This window comes from Oryctolagus cuniculus, chromosome 8 (genome assembly GCF_051225735.1).
Source record: "Oryctolagus cuniculus isolate XC-2025 breed Fujian yellow rabbit chromosome 8, ASM5122573v1, whole genome shotgun sequence".
Lineage (NCBI taxonomy): Eukaryota > Metazoa > Chordata > Mammalia > Lagomorpha > Leporidae > Oryctolagus > Oryctolagus cuniculus.
The window spans coordinates 18,564,514-18,591,535 of NC_142874.1; the positions used below are offsets into that span (position 1 = coordinate 18,564,514).

The 27,022-nt window shown below is 58.8% G+C and overlaps 2 protein-coding genes across 5 annotated transcripts; both read right to left on the reverse strand.

Annotated features, from left to right (window-relative positions):
• Positions 1–377: 377 nt before the first annotated feature.
• Positions 378–11,463, reverse strand: LOC149124863 (uncharacterized). Its single transcript, XM_089301997.1, has 4 exons — positions 11,191–11,463; positions 9,546–9,644; positions 2,386–2,423; positions 378–635 (listed from the first exon to the last, which is right to left on the reverse strand). Exons 1-4 carry the CDS (start codon positions 11,432–11,434, stop codon positions 591–593), a joined length of 426 nt encoding a protein of 141 aa, XP_089158123.1. The 5' UTR covers positions 11,435–11,463; the 3' UTR covers positions 378–590.
• A 2,745-nt stretch (positions 11,464–14,208) lies between these two features.
• On the reverse strand, positions 14,209–26,735 carry LOC149124864 (uncharacterized). Of its 4 annotated transcripts, XM_089301992.1 has the most exons (5): positions 26,425–26,617; positions 24,727–24,879; positions 19,627–19,773; positions 16,249–16,371; positions 14,210–14,703 (listed from the first exon to the last, which is right to left on the reverse strand). In XM_089301992.1, exons 1-5 carry the CDS (start codon positions 26,495–26,497, stop codon positions 14,486–14,488), a joined length of 714 nt encoding a protein of 237 aa, XP_089158118.1. In that variant the 5' UTR covers positions 26,498–26,617; the 3' UTR covers positions 14,210–14,485. The 4 variants fall into 4 exon arrangements, with proteins under 4 accessions (XP_089158120.1, XP_089158118.1, XP_089158119.1 ...); XM_089301994.1 differs by lacking the exon at positions 19,627–19,773 and having other exon boundaries at positions 14,209–14,703; positions 26,425–26,620; XM_089301993.1 differs by lacking the exons at positions 14,210–14,703; positions 16,249–16,371 and adding an exon at positions 17,575–18,081 and having other exon boundaries at positions 26,425–26,624.
• Between the last annotated feature and the right edge of the window lie 287 nt (positions 26,736–27,022).

A 27,022-nucleotide genomic window follows, 5' to 3' on the forward strand; every position in this document is an offset into this window, starting at 1 on the left:
GTATGCATCTTTATCAAATTTTGATGAGATTTCAGAATATGCGCTTTCATGAACTTTCTGTGACTTCATGATGGAAAAAAAAATGTATGAAAATGCTACCATGAAAAAAACTATGTGTGGGTTTAAATTTTTTGTGTCAATATCAGCTCATATTTTCATTCTGTTTTTATATATTTCACTGTATTCTTAAATACTGATTTTATAGTAACTGTTGCATGTCCCCTTGAACAATGGAATTGGAAATTCAAGACTGAAATGGGTTGAGCTGAAATTTTGGAATCAGATCATTCCATATTCCTTTTTGAATAATTTTGTGAAGTGTGAAGTGTACAACATGATTTCCCCCAGTCAGAAAACATGACATGACTCCTTTGAAGTCAGTTGCAAGCCAATTTGTTTATTTCTGGACAGAAAGAAAAATCTGTCAATTTTTTTTCTAAAAACACTCTTAGCTTCATGGTAGAGTGTAGGGAAATTAGTGATGTCCAGCTGTGAATATGCTACCACTAAATGAAATAAAATGATTCATTTTGGAGAGTTGGGCGGCCCCCTACTAGATGTGAGTTTTGCAGCTTGCTTTATATGGTCGATTACTGTTGTTCCAAAGCACCAGATATGATGAGATGGTTCCATTTCTGTTGAAAAAAAAAAGTGAAATAATATTCTCAGATTCTGGAGATATCCCAATTCCTGATTAAAGAACTGCCCTCAAGATTTCCCCTAAGAAATGAGGTAAACATCATTAAACCAAAAGACACACATGGGAAGGAACTGATAATACATGTCTCCAGGTTATGAACCAAACTTCACCCTGTAAAAAAATTGCCTTTTGCCAATAATAACCTAGGTTTGCAGAGTGCTTGCTGGCACTACTGAGGAGAAGTTAAGAGGAAGCCCTGAGAAACCATGCCAATGGAGCTCTTGAGTAACAGCGGACAGAGGACACAGCTGTGCCCTGGAATCCTCTTCCAATGCAGGATTCCGGTCAATCGCCCTACTTGACATGGGGTCAGATTCCAGGAGTGGCATTATTTATTTCACTGAAGATAAAACCTAAGTTTTCTTAGGACATATTCATAAAGTAAACTCAGTATGAGAGAGAGAGTGGCAAAAAAAGTACTTTAAAGCCAAGTGTCACACACTCATAAAGGAGTGTTTTCATGAGGTTTCTGAGACTTCATGCAGACAATTTAAGGAAAATATGTGTTATGAAAAAACCATAGATATTATACTTTCTGAACCCAACAAATCCCCACTCTTCATTTTTAGAAGATTTACCTTTATCTTTGAATACTCTTTGTGTACAAAGCATTGCAATTAACCCCTGATGAAGCAAAAGAATAAGGGCAGGTAAACTGAAAGGACCTGGTAGCTTGGAAAGTGTCCATTCAGTGTGCAACTGCGAACACACATGGAACCACTTGATGCACAATGGTTGTCTTGGTGTAGGTGCCTCTTGGGCAATTTTCTACTCAGGAATTCCATCCATTCTTGGACAGAAATTGAATGTGTCAAGCAAAAACAGAAAACTTGTGCAAGCAGTCCTTCCTGTGAGGTTAAATGAAGTGCATGGGGAAAAAAATCCTAAGCAGTCATGGTAACTGTGCTCTTCTGTAACTCAGAAGTCAGAGGACAGTGCACTGGGTGGGCCCATACCAAGCGCAGGCTTGGCATCATCTCCGGCTGGAGAATTCACTTGGTCATTATAGTGGACACTGGTCTGGTCTGCAGTAGCAGGGTAATTTGTTCTGCTGAAGAAACACCAGGGAGCAGGAAAAATAATGTTAGGTGAGAGCATGATACACTCATGGTGTGGATTTCAGGAGGTTTGAGACAGCTTAGAGATAAGCTTATGAAAAGATACAACTGATGAGCAAATTGATACCTAGAGTAATTGCTTTGTTGGACCAAAACAACTTCCTATTGTACCTTGATTCTTATATTTTAGTTTTTGTCTTTGAATACCAAATTGTCTTGCAGCATTAGAACTACTTTTAATGAAGGCAAAGAAAAAAATGAAACAAACTTGTAGCTTGGAAAATGTGAATTCAGTGTTGTACTGCCAACAAGTGTGAAGAAAACATGAAGACTATGTGGTCTTAGTTTATGGGCCTCATGGGCAATTCTCTACCAAGGAACTTCACCCACCAGGGGAAGAAACTGAAGATATTTCAAGCAAAGTTTAAAAACAAACATTTTGAAACAGTAGTCCTTAGTCTTATGTTAAGTAAAATACAGAGAAAAGAAAAGAAAATCTTAAGGAAAAGAGATCCTAACTCAGCTTTCCAGCCACTTGGAATGCAGAGGACAGAAGACATAGGTGGGCCCATCTAGGCTCAGGCGTGGCATCCTGTGCCATTTCGAGATTTTGGCCATTCACCCTACCTGGTATTGTGTCAACAGCAGCGGTAGCATCAAAGCACCTGTAGAATGACAAACAAAAGTTGTCAAGATATTTCAGACAACAGACCCATCTCAACATCTGATGGCAGCAAAAAAATTTGAAATCCAAGCAAATTGGCTCCTATTGTGGACTTGAATGAGTTTTCTGATACATCATTAAAATCAGTTTCTTAAAGTATGGATAATGAAAAAAAGCTCATAGTTTAATAATTTTAGAACAAAATTCTTGTTTAAATTCATTTTTAGTTTTTTTCCCCTTTTATCCTTGACTATTATTTGTATCTTAACAATCGCAACTACTCTTTCAGAAGACAAAAAGATTATGATAAAAATCAAAGGTCTGGTAACTTGGAAAGTGCCCATTTGGTGTTTCTCTAGGAGTCGAGGATAGAATAGGAGGAATACAAAATGGAGTAGATGAGGTTAAGTGCCCCACGGGAAATTCCCTGGCAAGGAACTCCATGCTTCCTGCACAGGATCTGAAGAGTCCAAGCCAAGTTAGAAAACTTCTACAAACATTTCTGCACAATAGTTCTTAGTGTAAAGTTTAAAGATTTGTACAGAAAGATAAAATCCTGGTGCTTTGGCACAGTAGGTTAACCCTCCACCTGCGGCACCAGCATCTCATATAGGTACCGGTCCTAGTCCCAGTTGCTTCTCTTCTGGTCCAGCCCTCCACCATGGCCTGGGAAAGCAGTAGAAGTTGGCCCAAGTGCTCTAGCCCCTGCACCCATGTGGAAGGCCTGGAAGAAGCTCTTGTCTGCTGGCTTTGGACCGGTGCAGCTCTGGCTAGTGTGGTCATTTGGGGAGTGAACCAACAGATGGAAGACCTTTCTCTGTCTGTCACTGTCTGTAATTCTACCTCTCAAATAAATTTAAAAAATCTTTAAAATAAAGAGAGAAAACCCCAAGGAATCAGGCCAGCTGTCCTCATAAGAAAAAGAGGAGAGAAAACATCAGTAGGCCCACTGCAAGGTTAGGCCTGATATCCTCTCCCAGTGGAAGATTTTTGTCAGTCACCATATTTGACACTGGGTGGGCTTCCCCTGGAGTGTCATTCATTCCGTTGCAGAAAAAAATAAAGCTCTCTTAAAACATTTTCATAAGACAGACTCATCTCAGTACCAGATAGTAATAACAAATTACTTTAAATACCAGCATCCTACACTTACAATGGGGATTTTCATGAGGTTTCTGAGACTTCATGTAGAAAAGCTAAGGAAAATATATGTTCTGGATTCATTTTTAGGTGTCTAATTTTACCTTTGAACACTATTTGTGTAGAAAGCACTGAAATTACCCTGCATTATGGCAAAGGCATAAGGAGATACTGATACTATCTGGTAACACGAAAAGTGTCCATGCAGCGTGCAACTGTGAGGCAACGATAGAATAACAATGCAAAACACTTTTCTTATTTTAGGTGCCTCTTGGGCAGTTCTCTACCCAGGAATTCCATCCATTCTTCATGCACAGAAACTGAGGATGTCAAACAACATTAGAAAACATGCGCAAGCATTCTAGAAAATGTAGTTCATACTGTGAGGTGAAATGAAGTTTATCGGGAAAAAATATCCTAAGGGATCATGTCAACTGTGCTCTCCAGTAACTCAGAAGACAGAGTACAGTAGACACGGGTGGTCCCATAGAAGGTCAGACTTCTCACCTTCTACCACTGGAGGATTTTGGTCAGTGAATATACGTGACACTGTTCTGGTTTGGAGTGGTGGGGGAAATTTCTTATGTTGAAGAAAAACCAGGAGTTATCTTAGTATATTTGAAGACAACATATTCATTTCAACATGGAGCAACAGTAAAAGAAAAAATATACTGAAACATAATACACCCATGATGTGGACTTCATGAGGCTTCTAAGAGGTAAGTTTATGTAAATACAATGAATGAAAACTTGATGCACAGGTTTAACAATCTGGGGGAGCAAAACAAGTCCTCATGCTAACTTCCTTCTTACATTGTTTAATTTTTGCCTTTGAATGCATTGTGTACTGACCGTTACACTACCCCTTGGTAAAGCCAAAGGAAAAGGATGGAAAAAAATGAAAGCAACTGGCAAGTTGGAACATTCCCACTCAGTGTACTCCAGCAAACAAATGATAGAAAAACAAGAAGCAAAACACTAGTCTTAGTTTAGATACCTCAATGACAATTCTCTACTAAAGTACTCCTTCCTGTGAGGAAACTAAGGTTTTCAAGCAAAGTGAGAAAACTCAAAGATATTTTTGAAAAGTAGTCCCTAGTGTTAGGTTAAAGGAAGTGCATAGAAATGAAGAAAAATACTAAGGAATGATGCTAACTCAACTCTCAGTAACTCAGAATGCAGAGGACAGAAGGCTTCAGCTGCCATTGAAAATTTTTTTTACTCTGTCATCATACCTTACACTGATTCGTACTCCAGGGTAGCATTAAATCACCTGTGGAAGGTAAATCAAAAGTTTTCTTAGGATATTTTCAGAACACAATCATTTTATCAACTGACAACAGGAAAACATTATTTGAACCCATAGAAATACATGCTCAAAATGTGGATTTTCATGAGTTTTCTGACACAAGATAAACATAGGTTTATTTTTGTTTATTTATTTATATATTTTTGACAGGCAGAGTGGACAGTGAGAGAGAGGCAGAGAAAGGTCTTCCCTTGCCGTTGGTTCACCCTCCAACGGCTGCTGCGGCCGGCGCACCTCAGTGATCCTATGGCAGGAGCCAGGTACTTCTCCTGGTCTCCCAAGGAGTGCAGGGCCCAAGCACTTGGGCCATCCTCCACTGCACTCCCTTCCCTAGCCGCAGCAGAGAGCTGGCCTGGAAGAGGGGCAACCGGGACAGAATCCGGCACCCTGACCAGGACTAGGACCCGGTGTGCCGGCACTGCAAGGGGGAGGATTAGCCTAGGGAGCCGCGGCGCCGGCCAGACATAGGTTTATAAAGATAGGTACAATGAGAAAGCGGCTCATAGATTTAATAATTCAGCGACAAAAATGCCAATTTCAAATATATCCTTAGATTCCTTATTTTTATCCTTAAATATCGTTTGTGACTTACCAATTGCAAACACCCCTCAATAAAGAAAAAGCCAGGTATAGACAAAAGGAAAGGATACGGTAACTTGGAAAGTGCCCATTCCGTGTTCTGCTGGGAGCCACACAGAGAACAACATGAAACAAAAGCTTTGCCTTAGATTAGAGCCCTCAAGGACAATCTCTGCTGAGCAATTCCATCCTTCCTGGAGAACAACCGAAGAGACCGAGTCAAGTTAGTGGTCACATGAACATTCTGAAAATGGATTCTTTGTGTAAACTTAAAGAAACTGTATGGAAGTAAGAAGAAATCCTAAGGAAATACACCAAAGTGCTTTTCAGTAACTAAGAAGATAAAGTGCAAAAGGAAAGTGTGGTCCCACTCTAGATTCGGACTGAATATTCACACAGTGAAGATCATGGTCAGTCACACACCTTGACACTGATTGGATTTCCATTGTGGTGTTACTTATTCTGTTGATGGAAAGAACTAAGGCTGTCTAATGATGTTTTCAGAAAACAGACCCATATCAATACGCACATGGTGTAAAATAAATTATTTTACATCCCACCATGTTTAATTCATAATGATGATTCTCATGAACTTTATGGTACCCCAAAACAGAAGTAAAGGAAAATGCATGAGAACAAAACAGATAGATAGGAGAGTTGTTAAACAATTCCTATTTTAAATTTCTTCAAGATGTTTTATTTGTATTTGAACAGCAGCTGAGAACAAAGCATCAGATGACCTTAGGCTATAGCAAAGGGGTAAAGATAGACAATCGCCAAGTTTCTGGTAACTTGCAAAGTGCCCATAGAATGTGCAGCTGTTGGCCAGTGAGAGATGATGCGCTTCCACATGACGGTCTTGTACAGGTGTCACATGGGCAAATCTCTATCGAGGAAATACGTCCTTCCGTGGCAGAAACTAAAGGTTTCAGGAACATTAAGAAAACATAGCCAAACATTCTGGGAAAAGCAGCTCTCAGCATTATCTTGAAAGCATGGCAGACATACTGAAGAGGAGTTCTCAGAACTTATGCCACGTGAAATCTTCAGCATCTCATAGATCAGAGGACATAAAACATATGGACCCCTACTGAGCTGAGGCATGGTATCATTTGCCACTGGAAGGCTCTGCTCAGTCACCATGCCTGATTCTGGGTTTGACTCCAGTGAGACTATCATACTTCCTGTGGAAGAAAAAACAAAAGTTGCCTAAGCAGATTTTCAGATGCAGATCCAACTCCATGTCAGAAAGCAGGAACAGAAGTGATCTCCAACCCAAACAACACATTCTCATAATGTGGATGTGCACAAGTTTTCTGAGACATAATAAGGGTAAGTCTACAAAAATCCAAATTAGGAGAAAATGGGGAGATGTTGTCATGTTTTGAGAGAAAAACAACTGGCAAGGTGAAAATCATTCTTAGAGGTTTATGTCCTTGGCAATCATTTGAGTTTAAAGAATTTCCCTTCCACTTGGAGAAAATGAGACAACAGTCATAGATGAAAAGAAAGGATCCAGTAATTCAGAAAGTGCTCTCTCCATGTCCCAGTGGGAGCCACGAAAGAACAATATGATGCACAACCCACTGTCCTAGTACAGGAGCCACATGGATAACTCCATCAGGGATCGGGTCCCTCCTGGACAGCAACTGAAGACTTAAATTCAACATGACAAAGTCATGCAAATATTTAGGCAAGTTTATCCTTCATGGAGGGCTCCAGAAATGTAGATAGGATGCGACAAGCTACTAAGCAACCATGCCGACTCTTCAGTAAAGCAATAGACAGAATACAAATGACACGGTTGACACATGCCAAGCTCAGGCATGCCCTTCTCTTCGCATGGAGGATTTGGACCAGGTATATGTGTGGCAATGGTTAGGATTTCCAAGTTGGTTAGATTGACTCCGCTGCAGATGTACCTAAAAGTGTCTTCGGATAGGTTGAGAAAACACACTCAACCTGCTATTACAAGCAAATCAATGATTTGACATCCCAGCAAATGGCACTCAAAATCAACACTTTCTGGAGGTTTCTGAGACATCATAAACTAAGAATCAACTACATATCAGAAGTACCAAATGCAAAGCTAGAATACTACAAGGAAAAAAGTGTGTGGCACGTGGTGGTATAGAACTTGTGTACCAAGCATTGCAGTGACCATAAACAGCTGCAAAAGCATAAGGAGAGAGAAACTGAACATCTTTGTGATCTTGGGAAGCGCATACTGAGTGTAGAGCCACAGGAAGCAAACTGGCTGTCTCAGTAAATGTGCCCCAGGGGCAGTGTTGTACCTAGGAACTCTATCCTTCCAGGCCAGAACATCAAAGGTTTCCAGCAACCTAAGAAACACAAAGGAAAAATTGAAAAAGCAACCCCTAGTGTTCAGAGAAAGGATCAGCAGAGAATATCAAAGAAACTTGTAAGGCATTCTGGTATTTGAGCACATCAAGTGCTCAAGAGAACAGAGGTTAGAACAGAAGTGTACCCAAAGGGAGACTGGTGCTAGCATCATTGGACACATTTGGAGTTTGATCAGTTATCAGACCATCCTAAATGTCAGATTCCCATGTAATCATCAGGTCTTTCGGTAAGGGAAAGAAAATAAGTCCTCGGTGATTTTTCACATCAGAGAGGAATAAAATCAGTATTTCTGAAACACAGAGATGAACACACTCACAATGGATGTTCCTGACAATTCTGACTCATGTTCCTGTACATGCAAACATACATTATGGGAAATGGCTCATGGATTTCAAACAGCTAGAGTAAAATCATTTCCTGCGCTCCACTCATTCTTAAAGGTTTTCTTTCTGTCCAGGGACATATCTTGATACTCCTAATTGCAAAGACAATTCCAGACAGCCAAAGAATAGAGAAAGATGTAATGAGAGATCTGGTAACATACAAATGGCACAAATGGTGTCTACCTGGGAGACAAGTAAAGTCACAGGTAGTCCAAGAGTGTTTTTTAGTTTGGTACCATCTCAGACAATATCTGAAAAATTTTCTACTATATTTACAAATGTTCGAATGGGGAACACAGGAATGGAACAACATGCAAATATAGGTGCAGGTTGGCTCCACTGCACACTGGAGCATTAGGTTCAGCGAGAAGACTTGACACTTGATTAGAGTTCTGCTATTATTTCATCCATGGAAGGATCCAGGCATACTGAACTGAGTGACTGAGAAGACAGATTTCATTCAGCATTAGTATAGAGTAACAAAAAATAACTTCCTAACTAAAGAGTAAGGAAGAAAAACTAAAAGGCTCTGCGAACATTCAAAAATGCCGAGTCGTTATGCAGCAGTGTTCAGCCAATGATAGGACTCACGAGGACAAAAGGCAGTCATGGAGGACACGACTTGCACACGAGCACTTCTACACTGAAGAAACGCATCCATGTTAAGCAGAAGGATGAAGATTCCAAAACAGGTAGAAAACACAGACATATTTTCAGAAAAGGAGACACTTAGCAATAACATTCCACCACAAAAATGTCACGTCAAAAAGGAACAACAGCAGTAACTCGAAAGCACAAACCACACATGAGCCAAACAGATTGTTCCTAAGTTCAAATGGGGGCGCTACAAGTTTGGGGACAACGATCTGTAAAAAGATTACAGAGACCACAGAACCTACAAAAAACCAGAATGAAACAGAAAATCTTGGATTCACAGAAAGAGGTCACTGAGAAAAATGTCCTGAATCATGGCAAATTACAGGAAACAAAGTACATATTACAGTGCAAAGGCAAAATGGGCACAGAGAGACAGAGAAAACAGTACCATTCAGAGACAAAAAAAAAAAAAAAAAAGGGAAACCTTTAAGGAAGGTGAAGAAAATCGAAGCAAAACAGACTGAAAAAGCAGCGTTAAAGGCAGTTCAAACACTGGAGGAAAAAATGAAAGATCTATGTAAGCAAAAGACAGAGAAATCCTAGGTCACAGGACACCTTCTGGTAACAAGGAAGCACTTTGCAGAAGCTTCCCAGTCCCGGAGGCAATAGGAAAGCCCGTTCTCGCTCAAGGAGCCCCGGCAACCCAGCGGGCTCCCAGGGGCAGAGGACACAAGGCACACGGGGCCCCTACCGTGGTCATGGTCGGGGTCGTGGTCAGCCTCCTCGGTGCTGGGAGTCATGGTTGGGAGCGGCACGTCCGGAACAGGTTCCCGGGTGCCGGGCTCGGCGTCTGCGGAAGAAGAAGAGACATCACGCACTTGGCCTGAGTGAGGGTCTCTGCCGACAACACACCTGCCTCCGCCTAGGAAACCAGGCAGAGCAATGTTCTCCCGGCCCCACACCTCCCGACGCCTCATGTGGGTGGGTGCCTAGGTCAGTGCGGAGACAGCACGGGCGCCTGCCTGCCTAGGCCACAAAGAATCCCGGCCAAGGGAAACTGGTGGCACCGGGGCCAGGGCGAGGGCCCGCAGCAGGGCGCGCCGTCCCCCCCTTGTGCGTTGGGCCGCGCAAGGCCTTGGTGCCACCCCACCCTCCGAGTGGGTTCCCCTCCTTGGCCAGGGCTGGCGGGCTAAGAGCGGCCCTTCCCTTCCACACGGCAAGGCGACGAGGAAGGGGAAGTGAAAGGATCCAGGAACCAGGCAAGGGCCACCTCCGGGTTCCAGGGGCAGCCAAGAAAGAACCTGACGGCACCCAGCCCCCTGTCTCAGGGGAGGGGCCTGGTGGGCACACCTCGAGCAATCCTCTGGGCCCTCCAGGACGGCAACGGAGCACCGTGTCCGGCACGGGCTCAGTCCAGCCAGGCCTCGCTGGACGGCTCCCCGCATGGGGGCGAGAGGGGAGAAAAGCGGACGGAGCAACCGCGCCCTCTCTCATCTGCGCCCACTCAGGGCACGCAGGACAGACGGGCCCGCGTGGCTGGCTCCACACACCAGCCCGGGTCTGGTCTGGGCCACGAGCGCACGACTGGGAACTGGCCCATCCAGGACACTGGGTCAGATTCTCCTGGTGGCCCGCCGCACTACAAGGCAGACAACTCCCCAGCTGCCTGGGGGCACGGCACGGGTCCAGAACACGCTCGTGCCAGCGTCAGAGGGCAGGCACATCGAGGACTTGTCCTCAGGCAGCGGCCACGCCTCCTGGACGCTGTCCCGGGAGCTCGGAGACCAGCCAACGCCAAGAGGAAGGCAAGGACGTCTCAGGAGAGGCAGAGGCACAGAGCACCACCCTCGCGGAGCCCAGCGTGCCCGCGCCTAAGTCCGCTGCGCACACTGGGCCACCAGGGGCAGTGGGGCACTCCACGCCGGGTCCCATGAGGCTTCTGCACTCGCAGCCTCCGTGGCCACGCCAGGCATGCGGGCTGGGAGTGCTGCACCAGACCCCCGGGGTGGGTCATGGCGGGAGCAGACGTGGGGGGCGGGGAAGCCTACGCCCCTCCCGCACGGGTCAGCAGACCACCACGCAGAGAAACGGACAACCTGCGGACAGGCCCAGGCAGCGTGCAGCCAACCAGAGCACCCGGGAGGACACACGGCCCCGTCTCGGAGCGCCTGACTCGCACCGCGGCCCCTCTCTCCCCAGGGAGCACATCCTTCCCGGGCAGAGCCCCGAGGACGTCCCCGCAGCTCCAGAGCACAGGCCAGCGTTTCGGGACAAGGAATCGCATGGCGACACCTTCCCGGTCCCGGAGGCAATAGGAAAGCCCGTTCTCGCTCAAGGAGCCCCGGCAACCCAGCGGGCTCCCAGGGGCAGAGGACACAAGGCACACGGGCCCCTACCGTGGTCGTGCTCGGGGTCGTGGTCGTGGTCGTGGTCGTGGTCAGCCTCCTCGGTGCTGGGAGTCATGGTTGGGAGCGGCACGTCCGGAACAGGTTCCCGGGTGCCGGGCTCGGCGTCTGCGGAAGAAGAAGAGACATCACGCACTTGGCCTGAGTGAGGGTCTCTGCCGACAACACACCTGCCTCCGCCTAGGAAACCAGGCAGAGCAATGTTCTCCCGGCCCCACACCTCCCGACGCCTCATGTGGGTGGGTGCCTAGGTCAGTGCGGAGACAGCACGGGCGCCTGCCTGCCTAGGCCACAAAGAATCCCGGCCAAGGGAAACTGGTGGCACCGGGGCCAGGGCGAGGGCCCGCAGCAGGGCGCGCCGTCCCCCCTTGTGCGTTGGGCCGCGCAAGGCCTTGGTGCCACCCCACCCTCCGAGTGGGTTCCCCTCCTTGGCCAGGGCTGGCGGGCTAAGAGCGGCCCTTCCCTTCCACACGGCAAGGCGACGAGGAAGGGGAAGTGAAAGGATCCAGGAACCAGGCAAGGGCCACCTCCGGGTTCCAGGGGCAGCCAAGAAAGAACCTGACGGCACCCAGCCCCCTGTCTCAGGGGAGGGGCCTGGTGGGCACACCTCGAGCAATCCTCTGGGCCCTCCAGGACGGCAACGGAGCACCGTGTCCGGCACGGGCTCAGTCCAGCCAGGCCTCGCTGGACGGCTCCCCGCATGGGGGCGAGAGGGGAGAAAAGCGGACGGAGCAACCGCGCCCTCTCTCATCTGCGCCCACTCAGGGCACGCAGGACAGACGGGCCCGCGTGGCTGGCTCCACACACCAGCCCGGGTCTGGTCTGGGCCACGAGCGCACGACTGGGAACTGGCCCATCCAGGACACTGGGTCAGATTCTCCTGGTGGCCCGCCGCACTACAAGGCAGACAACTCCCCAGCTGCCTGGGGGCACGGCACGGGTCCAGAACACGCTCGTGCCAGCGTCAGAGGGCAGGCACATCGAGGACTTGTCCTCAGGCAGCGGCCACGCCTCCTGGACGCTGTCCCGGGAGCTCGGAGACCAGCCAACGCCAAGAGGAAGGCAAGGACGTCTCAGGAGAGGCAGAGGCACAGAGCACCACCCTCGCGGAGCCCAGCGTGCCCGCGCCTAAGTCCGCTGCGCACACTGGGCCACCAGGGGCAGTGGGGCACTCCACGCCGGGTCCCATGAGGCTTCTGCACTCGCAGCCTCCGTGGCCACGCCAGGCATGCGGGCTGGGAGTGCTGCACCAGACCCCCGGGGTGGGTCATGGCGGGAGCAGACGTGGGGGGCGGGGAAGCCTACGCCCCTCCCGCACGGGTCAGCAGACCACCACGCAGAGAAACGGACAACCTGCGGACAGGCCCAGGCAGCGTGCAGCCAACCAGAGCACCCGGGAGGACACACGGCCCCGTCTCGGAGCGCCTGACTCGCACCGCGGCCCCTCTCTCCCCAGGGAGCACATCCTTCCCGGGCAGAGCCCCGAGGACGTCCCCGCAGCTCCAGAGCACAGGCCAGCGTTTCGGGACAAGGAATCGCATGGCGACACCTTCCCGGTCCCGGAGGCAATAGGAAAGCCCGTTCTCGCTCAAGGAGCCCCGGCAACCCAGCGGGCTCCCAGGGGCAGAGGACACAAGGCACACGGGCCCCTACCGTGGTCGTGCTCGGGGTCGTGGTCGTGGTCGTGGTCGTGCTCGGGGTCGGGGTCGTGGTCGTGGTCGTGGTCGTGGTCAGCCTCCTCGGTGCTGGGAGTCATGGTTGGGAGCGGCACGTCCGGAACAGGTTCCCGGGTGCCGGGCTCGGCGTCTGCGGAAGAAGAAGAGACATCACGCACTTGGCCTGAGTGAGGGTCTCTGCCGACAACACACCTGCCTCCGCCTAGGAAACCAGGCAGAGCAATGTTCTCCCGGCCCCACACCTCCCGACGCCTCATGTGGGTGGGTGCCTAGGTCAGTGCGGAGACAGCACGGGCGCCTGCCTGCCTAGGCCACAAAGAATCCCGGCCAAGGGAAACTGGTGGCACCGGGGCCAGGGCGAGGGCCCGCAGCAGGGCGCGCCGTCCCCCCTTGTGCGTTGGGCCGCGCAAGGCCTTGGTGCCACCCCACCCTCCGAGTGGGTTCCCCTCCTTGGCCAGGGCTGGCGGGCTAAGAGCGGCCCTTCCCTTCCACACGGCAAGGCGACGAGGAAGGGGAAGTGAAAGGATCCAGGAACCAGGCAAGGGCCACCTCCGGGTTCCAGGGGCAGCCAAGAAAGAACCTGACGGCACCCAGCCCCCTGTCTCAGGGGAGGGGCCTGGTGGGCACACCTCGAGCAATCCTCTGGGCCCTCCAGGACGGCAACGGAGCACCGTGTCCGGCACGGGCTCAGTCCAGCCAGGCCTCGCTGGACGGCTCCCCGCATGGGGGCGAGAGGGGAGAAAAGCGGACGGAGCAACCGCGCCCTCTCTCATCTGCGCCCACTCAGGGCACGCAGGACAGACGGGCCCGCGTGGCTGGCTCCACACACCAGCCCGGGTCTGGTCTGGGCCACGAGCGCACGACTGGGAACTGGCCCATCCAGGACACTGGGTCAGATTCTCCTGGTGGCCCGCCGCACTACAAGGCAGACAACTCCCCAGCTGCCTGGGGGCACGGCACGGGTCCAGAACACGCTCGTGCCAGCGTCAGAGGGCAGGCACATCGAGGACTTGTCCTCAGGCAGCGGCCACGCCTCCTGGACGCTGTCCCGGGAGCTCGGAGACCAGCCAACGCCAAGAGGAAGGCAAGGACGTCTCAGGAGAGGCAGAGGCACAGAGCACCACCCTCGCGGAGCCCAGCGTGCCCGCGCCTAAGTCCGCTGCACACACTGGGCCACCAGGGGCAGTGGGGCACTCCACGCCGGGTCCCATGAGGCTTCTGCACTCGCAGCCTCCGTGGCCACGCCAGGCATGCGGGCTGGGAGTGCTGCACCAGACCCCCGGGGTGGGTCATGGCGGGAGCAGACGTGGGGGGCGGGGAAGCCTACGCCCCTCCCGCACGGGTCAGCAGACCACCACGCAGAGAAACGGACAACCTGCGGACAGGCCCAGGCAGCGTGCAGCCAACCAGAGCACCCGGGAGGACACACGGCCCCGTCTCGGAGCGCCTGACTCGCACCGCGGCCCCTCTCTCCCCAGGGAGCACATCCTTCCCGGGCAGAGCCCCGAGGACGTCCCCGCAGCTCCAGAGCACAGGCCAGCGTTTCGGGACAAGGAATCCCATGGCGACACCTTCCCGGTCCCGGAGGCAATAGGAAAGCCCGTTCTCGCTCAAGGAGCCCCGGCAACCCAGCGGGCTCCCAGGGGCAGAGGACACAAGGCACACGGGCCCCTACCGTGGTCGTGCTCGGGGTCGTGGTCGTGGTCGTGGTCGTGCTCGGGGTCGGGGTCGTGGTCGTGGTCGTGGTCGTGGTCAGCCTCCTCGGTGCTGGGAGTCATGGTTGGGAGCGGCACGTCCGGAACAGGTTCCCGGGTGCCGGGCTCGGCGTCTGCGGAAGAAGAAGAGACATCACGCACTTGGCCTGAGTGAGGGTCTCTGCCGACAACACACCTGCCTCCGCCTAGGAAACCAGGCAGAGCAATGTTCTCCCGGCCCCACACCTCCCGACGCCTCATGTGGGTGGGTGCCTAGGTCAGTGCGGAGACAGCACGGGCGCCTGCCTGCCTAGGCCACAAAGAATCCCGGCCAAGGGAAACTGGTGGCACCGGGGCCAGGGCGAGGGCCCGCAGCAGGGCGCGCCGTCCCCCCTTGTGCGTTGGGCCGCGCAAGGCCTTGGTGCCACCCCACCCTCCGAGTGGGTTCCCCTCCTTGGCCAGGGCTGGCGGGCTAAGAGCGGCCCTTCCCTTCCACACGGCAAGGCGACGAGGAAGGGGAAGTGAAAGGATCCAGGAACCAGGCAAGGGCCACCTCCGGGTTCCAGGGGCAGCCAAGAAAGAACCTGACGGCACCCAGCCCCCTGTCTCAGGGGAGGGGCCTGGTGGGCACACCTCGAGCAATCCTCTGGGCCCTCCAGGACGGCAACGGAGCACCGTGTCCGGCACGGGCTCAGTCCAGCCAGGCCTCGCTGGACGGCTCCCCGCATGGGGGCGAGAGGGGAGAAAAGCGGACGGAGCAACCGCGCCCTCTCTCATCTGCGCCCACTCAGGGCACGCAGGACAGACGGGCCCGCGTGGCTGGCTCCACACACCAGCCCGGGTCTGGTCTGGGCCACGAGCGCACGACTGGGAACTGGCCCATCCAGGACACTGGGTCAGATTCTCCTGGTGGCCCGCCGCACTACAAGGCAGACAACTCCCCAGCTGCCTGGGGGCACGGCACGGGTCCAGAACACGCTCGTGCCAGCGTCAGAGGGCAGGCACATCGAGGACTTGTCCTCAGGCAGCGGCCACGCCTCCTGGACGCTGTCCCGGGAGCTCGGAGACCAGCCAACGCCAAGAGGAAGGCAAGGACGTCTCAGGAGAGGCAGAGGCACAGAGCACCACCCTCGCGGAGCCCAGCGTGCCCGCGCCTAAGTCCGCTGCACACACTGGGCCACCAGGGGCAGTGGGGCACTCCACGCCGGGTCCCATGAGGCTTCTGCACTCGCAGCCTCCGTGGCCACGCCAGGCATGCGGGCTGGGAGTGCTGCACCAGACCCCCGGGGTGGGTCATGGCGGGAGCAGACGTGGGGGGCGGGGAAGCCTACGCCCCTCCCGCACGGGTCAGCAGACCACCACGCAGAGAAACGGACAACCTGCGGACAGGCCCAGGCAGCGTGCAGCCAACCAGAGCACCCGGGAGGACACACGGCCCCGTCTCGGAGCGCCTGACTCGCACCGCGGCCCCTCTCTCCCCAGGGAGCACATCCTTCCCGGGCAGAGCCCCGAGGACGTCCCCGCAGCTCCAGAGCACAGGCCAGCGTTTCGGGACAAGGAATCGCATGGCGACACCTTCCCGGTCCCGGAGGCAATAGGAAAGCCCGTTCTCGCTCAAGGAGCCCCGGCAACCCAGCGGGCTCCCAGGGGCAGAGGACACAAGGCACACGGGCCCCTACCGTGGTCGTGGTCGTGGTCGTGGTCGGGGTCGTGGTCGTGGTCGTGGTCAGCCTCCTCGGTGCTGGGAGTCATGGTTGGGAGCGGCACGTCCGGAACAGGTTCCCGGGTGCCGGGCTCGGCGTCTGCGGAAGAAGAAGAGACATCACGCACTTGGCCTGAGTGAGGGTCTCTGCCGGCAACACACCTGCTTCCACCTAGGAAACCAGGCAGAGCAATGTTCTCCCGGCCCCACACCTCCCGACGCCTCATGTGGATGGGTGCCTAGGTCAGTGCGGAGACAGCACGGGCGCCTGCCTGCCTAGGCCACAAAGAATCCCGGCCAAGGGAAACTGGTGGCACCGGGGCCAGGGCGAGGGCCCGCAGCAGGGCGCGCCGTCCCCCCTTGTGCGTTGGGCCGCGCAAGGCCTTGGTGCCACCCCACCCTCCGAGTGGGTTCCCCTCCTTGGCCAGGGCTGGCGGGCTAAGAGCGGCCCTTCCCTTCCACACGGCAAGGCGACGAGGAAGGGGAAGTGAAAGGATCCAGGAACCAGGCAAGGGCCACCTCCGGGTTCCAGGGGCAGCCAAGAAAGAACCTGACGGCACCCAGCCCCCTGTCTCAGGGGAGGGGCCTGGTGGGCACACCTCGAGCAATCCTCTGGGCCCTCCAGGACGGCAACGGAGCACCGTGTCCGGCACGGGCTCAGTCCAGCCAGGCCTCGCTGGACGGCTCCCCGCATGGGGGCGAGAGGGGAGAAAAGCGGACGGAGCAACCGCGCCCTCTCTCATCTGCGCCCACTCAGGGCACGCAGGACAGACGGGCCCGCGTGGCTGGCTCCACACACCAGCCCGGGTCTGGTCTGGGCCACGAGCGCACGACTGGGAACTGGCCCATCCAGGACACTGGGTCAGATTCTCCTGGTGGCCCGCCGCACTACAAGGCAGACAACTCCCCAGCTGCCTGGGGGCACGGCACGGGTCCAGAACACGCTCGTGCCAGCGTCAGAGGGCAGGCACATCGAGGACTTGTCCTCAGGCAGCGGCCACGCCTCCTGGACGCTGTCCCGGGAGCTCGGAGACCAGCCAACGCCAAGAGGAAGGCAAGGACGTCTCAGGAGAGGCAGAGGCACAGAGCACCACCCTCGCGGAGCCCAGCGTGCCCGCGCCTAAGTCCGCTGCGCACACTGGGCCACCAGGGGCAGTGGGGCACTCCACGCCGGGTCCCATGAGGCTTCTGCACTCGCAGCCTCCGTGGCCACGCCAGGCATGCGGGCTGGGAGTGCTGCACCAGACCCCCGGGGTGGGTCATGGCGGGAGCAGACGTGGGGGGCGGGGAAGCCTACGCCCCTCCCGCACGGGTCAGCAGACCACCACGCAGAGAAACGGACAACCTGCGGACAGGCCCAGGCAGCGTGCAGCCAACCAGAGCACCCGGGAGGACACACGGCCCCGTCTCGGAGCGCCTGACTCGCACCGCGGCCCCTCTCTCCCCAGGGAGCACATCCTTCCCGGGCAGAGCCCCGAGGACGTCCCCGCAGCTCCAGAGCACAGGCCAGCGTTTCGGGACAAGGAATCCCATGGCGACACCTTCCCGGTCCCGGAGGCAATAGGAAAGCCCGTTCTCGCTCAAGGAGCCCCGGCAACCCAGCGGGTTCCCAGGGGCAGAGGACACAAGGCACACGGGCCCCTACCGTGGTCGTGGTCGTGGTCGTGGTCGTGGTCGTGGTCGTGGTCGTGCTCGGGGTCGGGGTCGGGGTCGTGGTCGTGGTCGTGGTCGTGGTCAGCCTCCTCGGTGCTGGGAGTCATGGTTGGGAGCGGCACGTCCGGAACAGGTTCCCGGGTGCCGGGCTCGGCGTCTGCGGAAGAAGAAGAGACATCACGCACTTGGCCTGAGTGAGGGTCTCTGCCGACAACACACCTGCCTCCGCCTAGGAAACCAGGCAGAGCAATGTTCTCCCGGCCCCACACCTCCCGACGCCTCATGTGGGTGGGTGCCTAGGTCAGTGCGGAGACAGCACGGGCGCCTGCCTGCCTAGGCCACAAAGAATCCCGGCCAAGGGAAACTGGTGGCACCGGGGCCAGGGCGAGGGCCCGCAGCAGGGCGCGCCGTCCCCCCTTGTGCGTTGGGCCGCGCAAGGCCTTGGTGCCACCCCACCCTCCGAGTGGGTTCCCCTCCTTGGCCAGGGCTGGCGGGCTAAGAGCGGCCCTTCCCTTCCACACGGCAAGGCGACGAGGAAGGGGAAGTGAAAGGATCCAGGAACCAGGCAAGGGCCACCTCCGGGTTCCAGGGGCAGCCAAGAAAGAACCTGACGGCACCCAGCCCCCTGTCTCAGGGGAGGGGCCTGGTGGGCACACCTCGAGCAATCCTCTGGGCCCTCCAGGACGGCAACGGAGCACCGTGTCCGGCACGGGCTCAGTCCAGCCAGGCCTCGCTGGACGGCTCCCCGCATGGGGGCGAGAGGGGAGAAAAGCGGACGGAGCAACCGCGCCCTCTCTCATCTGCGCCCACTCAGGGCACGCAGGACAGACGGGCCCGCGTGGCTGGCTCCACACACCAGCCCGGGTCTGGTCTGGGCCACGAGCGCACGACTGGGAACTGGCCCATCCAGGACACTGGGTCAGATTCTCCTGGTGGCCCGCCGCACTACAAGGCAGACAACTCCCCAGCTGCCTGGGGGCACGGCACGGGTCCAGAACACGCTCGTGCCAGCGTCAGAGGGCAGGCACATCGAGGACTTGTCCTCAGGCAGCGGCCACGCCTCCTGGACGCTGTCCCGGGAGCTCGGAGACCAGCCAACGCCAAGAGGAAGGCAAGGACGTCTCAGGAGAGGCAGAGGCACAGAGCACCACCCTCGCGGAGCCCAGCGTGCCCGCGCCTAAGTCCGCTGCGCACACTGGGCCACCAGGGGCAGTGGGGCACTCCACGCCGGGTCCCATGAGGCTTCTGCACTCGCAGCCTCCGTGGCCACGCCAGGCATGCGGGCTGGGAGTGCTGCACCAGACCCCCGGGGTGGGTCATGGCGGGAGCAGACGTGGGGGGCGGGGAAGCCTACGCCCCTCCCGCACGGGTCAGCAGACCACCACGCAGAGAAACGGACAACCTGCGGACAGGCCCAGGCAGCGTGCAGCCAACCAGAGCACCCGGGAGGACACACGGCCCCGTCTCGGAGCGCCTGACTCGCACCGCGGCCCCTCTCTCCCCAGGGAGCACATCCTTCCCGGGCAGAGCCCCGAGGACGTCCCCGCAGCTCCAGAGCACAGGCCAGCGTTTCGGGACAAGGAATCGCATGGCGACACCTTCCCGGTCCCGGAGGCAATAGGAAAGCCCGTTCTCGCTCAAGGAGCCCCGGCAACCCAGCGGGCTCCCAGGGGCAGAGGACACAAGGCACACGGGCCCCTACCGTGGTCGTGGTCGTGGTCGTGGTCGGGGTCGTGGTCGTGGTCGGGGTCGGGGTCGTGGTCGTGGTCGTGGTCAGCCTCCTCGGTGCTGGGAGTCATGGTTGGGAGCGGCACGTCCGGAACAGGTTCCCGGGTTTCGGGCTCGGCGTCTGCGGAAGAAGAAGAGACATCACGCACTTGGCCTGAGTGAGGGTCTCTGCCGACAACACACCTGCCTCCGCCTAGGAAACCAGGCAGAGCAATGTTCTCCCGGCCCCACACCTCCCGACGCCTCATGTGGGTGGGTGCCTAGGTCAGTGCGGAGACAGCACGGGCGCCTGCCTGCCTAGGCCACAAAGAATCCCGGCCAAGGGAAACTGGTGGCACCGGGGCCAGGGCGAGGGCCCGCAGCAGGGCGCGCCGTCCCCCCTTGTGCGTTGGGCCGCGCAAGGCCTTGGTGCCACCCCACCCTCCGAGTGGGTTCCCCTCCTTGGCCAGGGCTGGCGGGCTAAGAGCGGCCCTTCCCTTCCACACGGCAAGGCGACGAGGAAGGGGAAGTGAAAGGATCCAGGAACCAGGCAAGGGCCACCTCCGGGTTCCAGGGGCAGCCAAGAAAGAACCTGACGGCACCCAGCCCCCTGTCTCAGGGGAGGGGCCTGGTGGGCACACCTCGAGCAATCCTCTGGGCCCTCCAGGACGGCAACGGAGCACCGTGTCCGGCACGGGCTCAGTCCAGCCAGGCCTCGCTGGACGGCTCCCCGCATGGGGGCGAGAGGGGAGAAAAGCGGACGGAGCAACCGCGCCCTCTCTCATCTGCGCCCACTCAGGGCACGCAGGACAGACGGGCCCGCGTGGCTGGCTCCACACACCAGCCCGGGTCTGGTCTGGGCCACGAGCGCACGACTGGGAACTGGCCCATCCAGGACACTGGGTCAGATTCTCCTGGTGGCCCGCCGCACTACAAGGCAGACAACTCCCCAGCTGCCTGGGGGCACGGCACGGGTCCAGAACACGCTCGTGCCAGCGTCAGAGGGCAGGCACATCGAGGACTTGTCCTCAGGCAGCGGCCACGCCTCCTGGACGCTGTCCCGGGAGCTCGGAGACCAGCCAACGCCAAGAGGAAGGCAAGGACGTCTCAGGAGAGGCAGAGGCACAGAGCACCACCCTCGCGGAGCCCAGCGTGCCCGCGCCTAAGTCCGCTGCGCACACTGGGCCACCAGGGGCAGTGGGGCACTCCACGCCGGGTCCCATGAGGCTTCTGCACTCGCAGCCTCCGTGGCCACGCCAGGCATGCGGGCTGGGAGTGCTGCACCAGACCCCCGGGGTGGGTCATGGCGGGAGCAGACGTGGGGGGCGGGGAAGCCTACGCCCCTCCCGCACGGGTCAGCAGACCACCACGCAGAGAAACGGACAACCTGCGGACAGGCCCAGGCAGCGTGCAGCCAACCAGAGCACCCGGGAGGACACACGGCCCCGTCTCGGAGCGCCTGACTCGCACCGCGGCCCCTCTCTCCCCAGGGAGCACATCCTTCCCGGGCAGAGCCCCGAGGACGTCCCCGCAGCTCCAGAGCACAGGCCAGCGTTTCGGGACAAGGAATCCCATGGCGACACCTTCCCGGTCCCGGAGGCAATAGGAAAGCCCGTTCTCGCTCAAGGAGCCCCGGCAACCCAGCGGGTTCCCAGGGGCAGAGGACACAAGGCACACGGGCCCCTACCGTGGTCGTGGTCGTGGTCGTGGTCGTGGTCGTGGTCGTGGTCGTGCTCGGGGTCGGGGTCGGGGTCGTGGTCGTGGTCGTGGTCGTGGTCAGCCTCCTCGGTGCTGGGAGTCATGGTTGGGAGCGGCACGTCCGGAACAGGTTCCCGGGTGCCGGGCTCGGCGTCTGCGGAAGAAGAAGAGACATCACGCACTTGGCCTGAGTGAGGGTCTCTGCCGACAACACACCTGCCTCCGCCTAGGAAACCAGGCAGAGCAATGTTCTCCCGGCCCCACACCTCCCGACGCCTCATGTGGGTGGGTGCCTAGGTCAGTGCGGAGACAGCACGGGTGCCTGCCTGCCTAGGCCACAAAGAATCCCGGCCAAGGGAAACTGGTGGCACCGGGGCCAGGGCGAGGGCCCGCAGCAGGGCGCGCCGTCCCCCCTTGTGCGTTGGGCCGCGCAAGGCCTTGGTGCCACCCCACCCTCCGAGTGGGTTCCCCTCCTTGGCCAGGGCTGGCGGGCTAAGAGCGGCCCTTCCCTTCCACACGGCAAGGCGACGAGGAAGGGGAAGTGAAAGGATCCAGGAACCAGGCAAGGGCCACCTCCGGGTTCCAGGGGCAGCCAAGAAAGAACCTGACGGCACCCAGCCCCCTGTCTCAGGGGAGGGGCCTGGTGGGCACACCTCGAGCAATCCTCTGGGCCCTCCAGGACGGCAACGGAGCACCGTGTCCGGCACGGGCTCAGTCCAGCCAGGCCTCGCTGGACGGCTCCCCGCATGGGGGCGAGAGGGGAGAAAAGCGGACGGAGCAACCGCGCCCTCTCTCATCTGCGCCCACTCAGGGCACGCAGGACAGACGGGCCCGCGTGGCTGGCTCCACACACCAGCCCGGGTCTGGTCTGGGCCACGAGCGCACGACTGGGAACTGGCCCATCCAGGACACTGGGTCAGATTCTCCTGGTGGCCCGCCGCACTACAAGGCAGACAACTCCCCAGCTGCCTGGGGGCACGGCACGGGTCCAGAACACGCTCGTGCCAGCGTCAGAGGGCAGGCACATCGAGGACTTGTCCTCAGGCAGCGGCCATGCCTCCTGGACGCTGTCCCGGGAGCTCGGAGACCAGCCAACGCCAAGAGGAAGGCAAGGACGTCTCAGGAGAGGCAGAGGCACAGAGCACCACCCTCACGGAGCCCAGCGTGCCCGCGCCTAAGTCCGCTGCGCACACTGGGCCACCAGGGGCAGTGGGGCACTCCACGCCGGGTCCCATGAGGCTTCTGCACTCGCAGCCTCCGTGGCCACGCCAGGCATGCGGGCTGGGAGTGCTGCACCAGACCCCCGGGGTGGGTCATGGCGGGAGCAGACGTGGGGGGCGGGGAAGCCTACGCCCCTCCCGCACGGGTCAGCAGACCACCACGCAGAGAAACGGACAACCTGCGGACAGGCCCAGGCAGCGTGCAGCCAACCAGAGCACCCGGGAGGACACACGGCCCCGTCTCGGAGCGCCTGACTCGCACCGCGGCCCCTCTCTCCCCAGGGAGCACATCCTTCCCGGGCAGAGCCCCGAGGACGTCCCCGCAGCTCCAGAGCACAGGCCAGCGTTTCGGGACAAGGAATCGCATGGCGACACCTTCCCGGTCCCGGAGGCAATAGGAAAGCCCGTTCTCGCTCAAGGAGCCCCGGCAACCCAGCGGGCTCCCAGGGGCAGAGGACACAAGGCACACGGGCCCCTACCGTGGTCGTGCTCGGGGTCGTGGTCGTGGTCGTGCTCGGGGTCGGGGTCGGGGTCGTGGTCGTGGTCGTGGTCGTGGTCAGCCTCCTCGGTGCTGGGAGTCATGGTTGGGAGCGGCACGTCCGGAACAGGTTCCCGGGTGCCGGGCTCGGCGTCTGCGGAAGAAGAAGAGACATCACGCACTTGGCCTGAGTGAGGGTCTCTGCCGACAACACACCTGCCTCCGCCTAGGAAACCAGGCAGAGCAATGTTCTCCCGGCCCCACACCTCCCGACGCCTCATGTGGGTGGGTGCCTAGGTCAGTGCGGAGACAGCACGGGCGCCTGCCTGCCTAGGCCACAAAGAATCCCGGCCAAGGGAAACTGGTGGCACCGGGGCCAGGGCGAGGGCCCGCAGCAGGGCGCGCCGTCCCCCCTTGTGCGTTGGGCCGCGCAAGGCCTTGGTGCCACCCCACCCTCCGAGTGGGTTCCCCTCCTTGGCCAGGGCTGGCGGGCTAAGAGCGGCCCTTCCCTTCCACACGGCAAGGCGACGAGGAAGGGGAAGTGAAAGGATCCAGGAACCAGGCAAGGGCCACCTCCGGGTTCCAGGGGCAGCCAAGAAAGAACCTGACGGCACCCAGCCCCCTGTCTCAGGGGAGGGGCCTGGTGGGCACACCTCGAGCAATCCTCTGGGCCCTCCAGGACGGCAACGGAGCACCGTGTCCGGCACGGGCTCAGTCCAGCCAGGCCTCGCTGGACGGCTCCCCGCATGGGGGCGAGAGGGGAGAAAAGCGGACGGAGCAACCGCGCCCTCTCTCATCTGCGCCCACTCAGGGCACGCAGGACAGACGGGCCCGCGTGGCTGGCTCCACACACCAGCCCGGGTCTGGTCTGGGCCACGAGCGCACGACTGGGAACTGGCCCATCCAGGACACTGGGTCAGATTCTCCTGGTGGCCCGCCGCACTACAAGGCAGACAACTCCCCAGCTGCCTGGGGGCACGGCACGGGTCCAGAACACGCTCGTGCCAGCGTCAGAGGGCAGGCACATCGAGGACTTGTCCTCAGGCAGCGGCCATGCCTCCTGGACGCTGTCCCGGGAGCTCGGAGACCAGCCAACGCCAAGAGGAAGGCAAGGACGTCTCAGGAGAGGCAGAGGCACAGAGCACCACCCTCGCGGAGCCCAGCGTGCCCGCGCCTAAGTCCGCTGCGCACACTGGGCCACCAGGGGCAGTGGGGCACTCCACGCCGGGTCCCATGAGGCTTCTGCACTCGCAGCCTCCGTGGCCACGCCAGGCATGCGGGCTGGGAGTGCTGCACCAGACCCCCGGGGTGGGTCATGGCGGGAGCAGACGTGGGGGGCGGGGAAGCCTACGCCCCTCCCGCACGGGTCAGCAGACCACCACGCAGAGAAACGGACAACCTGCGGACAGGCCCAGGCAGCGTGCAGCCAACCAGAGCACCCGGGAGGACACACGGCCCCGTCTCGGAGCGCCTGACTCGCACCGCGGCCCCTCTCTCCCCAGGGAGCACATCCTTCCCGGGCAGAGCCCCGAGGACGTCCCCGCAGCTCCAGAGCACAGGCCAGCGTTTCGGGACAAGGAATCGCATGGCGACACCTTCCCGGTCCCGGAGGCAATAGGAAAGCCCGTTCTCGCTCAAGGAGCCCCGGCAACCCAGCGGGCTCCCAGGGGCAGAGGACACAAGGCACACGGGCCCCTACCGTGGTCGTGGTCGTGGTCGTGGTCGTGGTCGTGGTCGTGCTCGGGGTCGGGGTCGTGGTCGTGGTCGTGGTCGTGGTCAGCCTCCTCGGTGCTGGGAGTCATGGTTGGGAGCGGCACGTCCGGAACAGGTTCCCGGGTGCCGGGCTCGGCGTCTGCGGAAGAAGAAGAGACATCACGCACTTGGCCTGAGTGAGGGTCTCTGCCGACAACACACCTGCCTCCGCCTAGGAAACCAGGCAGAGCAATGTTCTCCCGGCCCCACACCTCCCGACGCCTCATGTGGGTGGGTGCCTAGGTCAGTGCGGAGACAGCACGGGCGCCTGCCTGCCTAGGCCACAAAGAATCCCGGCCAAGGGAAACTGGTGGCACCGGGGCCAGGGCGAGGGCCCGCAGCAGGGCGCGCCGTCCCCCCTTGTGCGTTGGGCCGCGCAAGGCCTTGGTGCCACCCCACCCTCCGAGTGGGTTCCCCTCCTTGGCCAGGGCTGGCGGGCTAAGAGCGGCCCTTCCCTTCCACACGGCAAGGCGACGAGGAAGGGGAAGTGAAAGGATCCAGGAACCAGGCAAGGGCCACCTCCGGGTTCCAGGGGCAGCCAAGAAAGAACCTGACGGCACCCAGCCCCCTGTCTCAGGGGAGGGGCCTGGTGGGCACACCTCGAGCAATCCTCTGGGCCCTCCAGGACGGCAACGGAGCACCGTGTCCGGCACGGGCTCAGTCCAGCCAGGCCTCGCTGGACGGCTCCCCGCATGGGGGCGAGAGGGGAGAAAAGCGGACGGAGCAACCGCGCCCTCTCTCATCTGCGCCCACTCAGGGCACGCAGGACAGACGGGCCCGCGTGGCTGGCTCCACACACCAGCCCGGGTCTGGTCTGGGCCACGAGCGCACGACTGGGAACTGGCCCATCCAGGACACTGGGTCAGATTCTCCTGGTGGCCCGCCGCACTACAAGGCAGACAACTCCCCAGCTGCCTGGGGGCACGGCACGGGTCCAGAACACGCTCGTGCCAGCGTCAGAGGGCAGGCACATCGAGGACTTGTCCTCAGGCAGCGGCCACGCCTCCTGGACGCTGTCCCGGGAGCTCGGAGACCAGCCAACGCCAAGAGGAAGGCAAGGACGTCTCAGGAGAGGCAGAGGCACAGAGCACCACCCTCGCGGAGCCCAGCGTGCCCGCGCCTAAGTCCGCTGCGCACACTGGGCCACCAGGGGCAGTGGGGCACTCCACGCCGGGTCCCATGAGGCTTCTGCACTCGCAGCCTCCGTGGCCACGCCAGGCATGCGGGCTGGGAGTGCTGCACCAGACCCCCGGGGTGGGTCATGGCGGGAGCAGACGTGGGGGGCGGGGAAGCCTACGCCCCTCCCGCACGGGTCAGCAGACCACCACGCAGAGAAACGGACAACCTGCGGACAGGCCCAGGCAGCGTGCAGCCAACCAGAGCACCCGGGAGGACACACGGCCCCGTCTCGGAGCGCCTGACTCGCACCGCGGCCCCTCTCTCCCCAGGGAGCACATCCTTCCCGGGCAGAGCCCCGAGGACGTCCCCGCAGCTCCAGAGCACAGGCCAGCGTTTCGGGACAAGGAATCCCATGGCGACACCTTCCCGGTCCCGGAGGCAATAGGAAAGCCCGTTCTCGCTCAAGGAGCCCCGGCAACCCAGCGGGCTCCCAGGGGCAGAGGACACAAGGCACACGGGCCCCTACCGTGGTCGTGGTCGTGGTCGTGGTCGGGATCGTGGTCGTGGTCGTGGTCAGCCTCCTCGGTGCTGGGAGTCATGGTTGGGAGCGGCACGTCCGGAACAGGTTCCCGGGTGCCGGGCTCGGCGTCTGCGGAAGAAGAAGAGACATCACGCACTTGGCCCGAGTGAGGGTCTCTGCCGGCAACACACCTGCTTCCGCCTAGGAAACCAGGCAGAGCAATGTTCTCCCGGCCCCACACCTCCCGACGCCTCATGTGGATGGGTGCCTAGGTCAGTGCGGAGACAGCACGGGCGCCTGCCTGCCTAGGCCACAAAGAATCCCGGCCAAGGGAAACTGGTGGCACCGGGGCCAGGGCGAGGGCCCGCAGCAGGGCGCGCCGTCCCCCCTTGTGCGTTGGGCCGCGCAAGGCCTTGGTGCCACCCCACCCTCCGAGTGGGTTCCCCTCCTTGGCCAGGGCTGGCGGGCTAAGAGCGGCCCTTCCCTTCCACACGGCAAGGCGACGAGGAAGGGGAAGTGAAAGGATCCGGGAACCAGGCAAGGGCCACCTCCGGGTTCCAGGGGCAGCCAAGAAAGAACCTGACGGCACCCAGCCCCCTGTCTC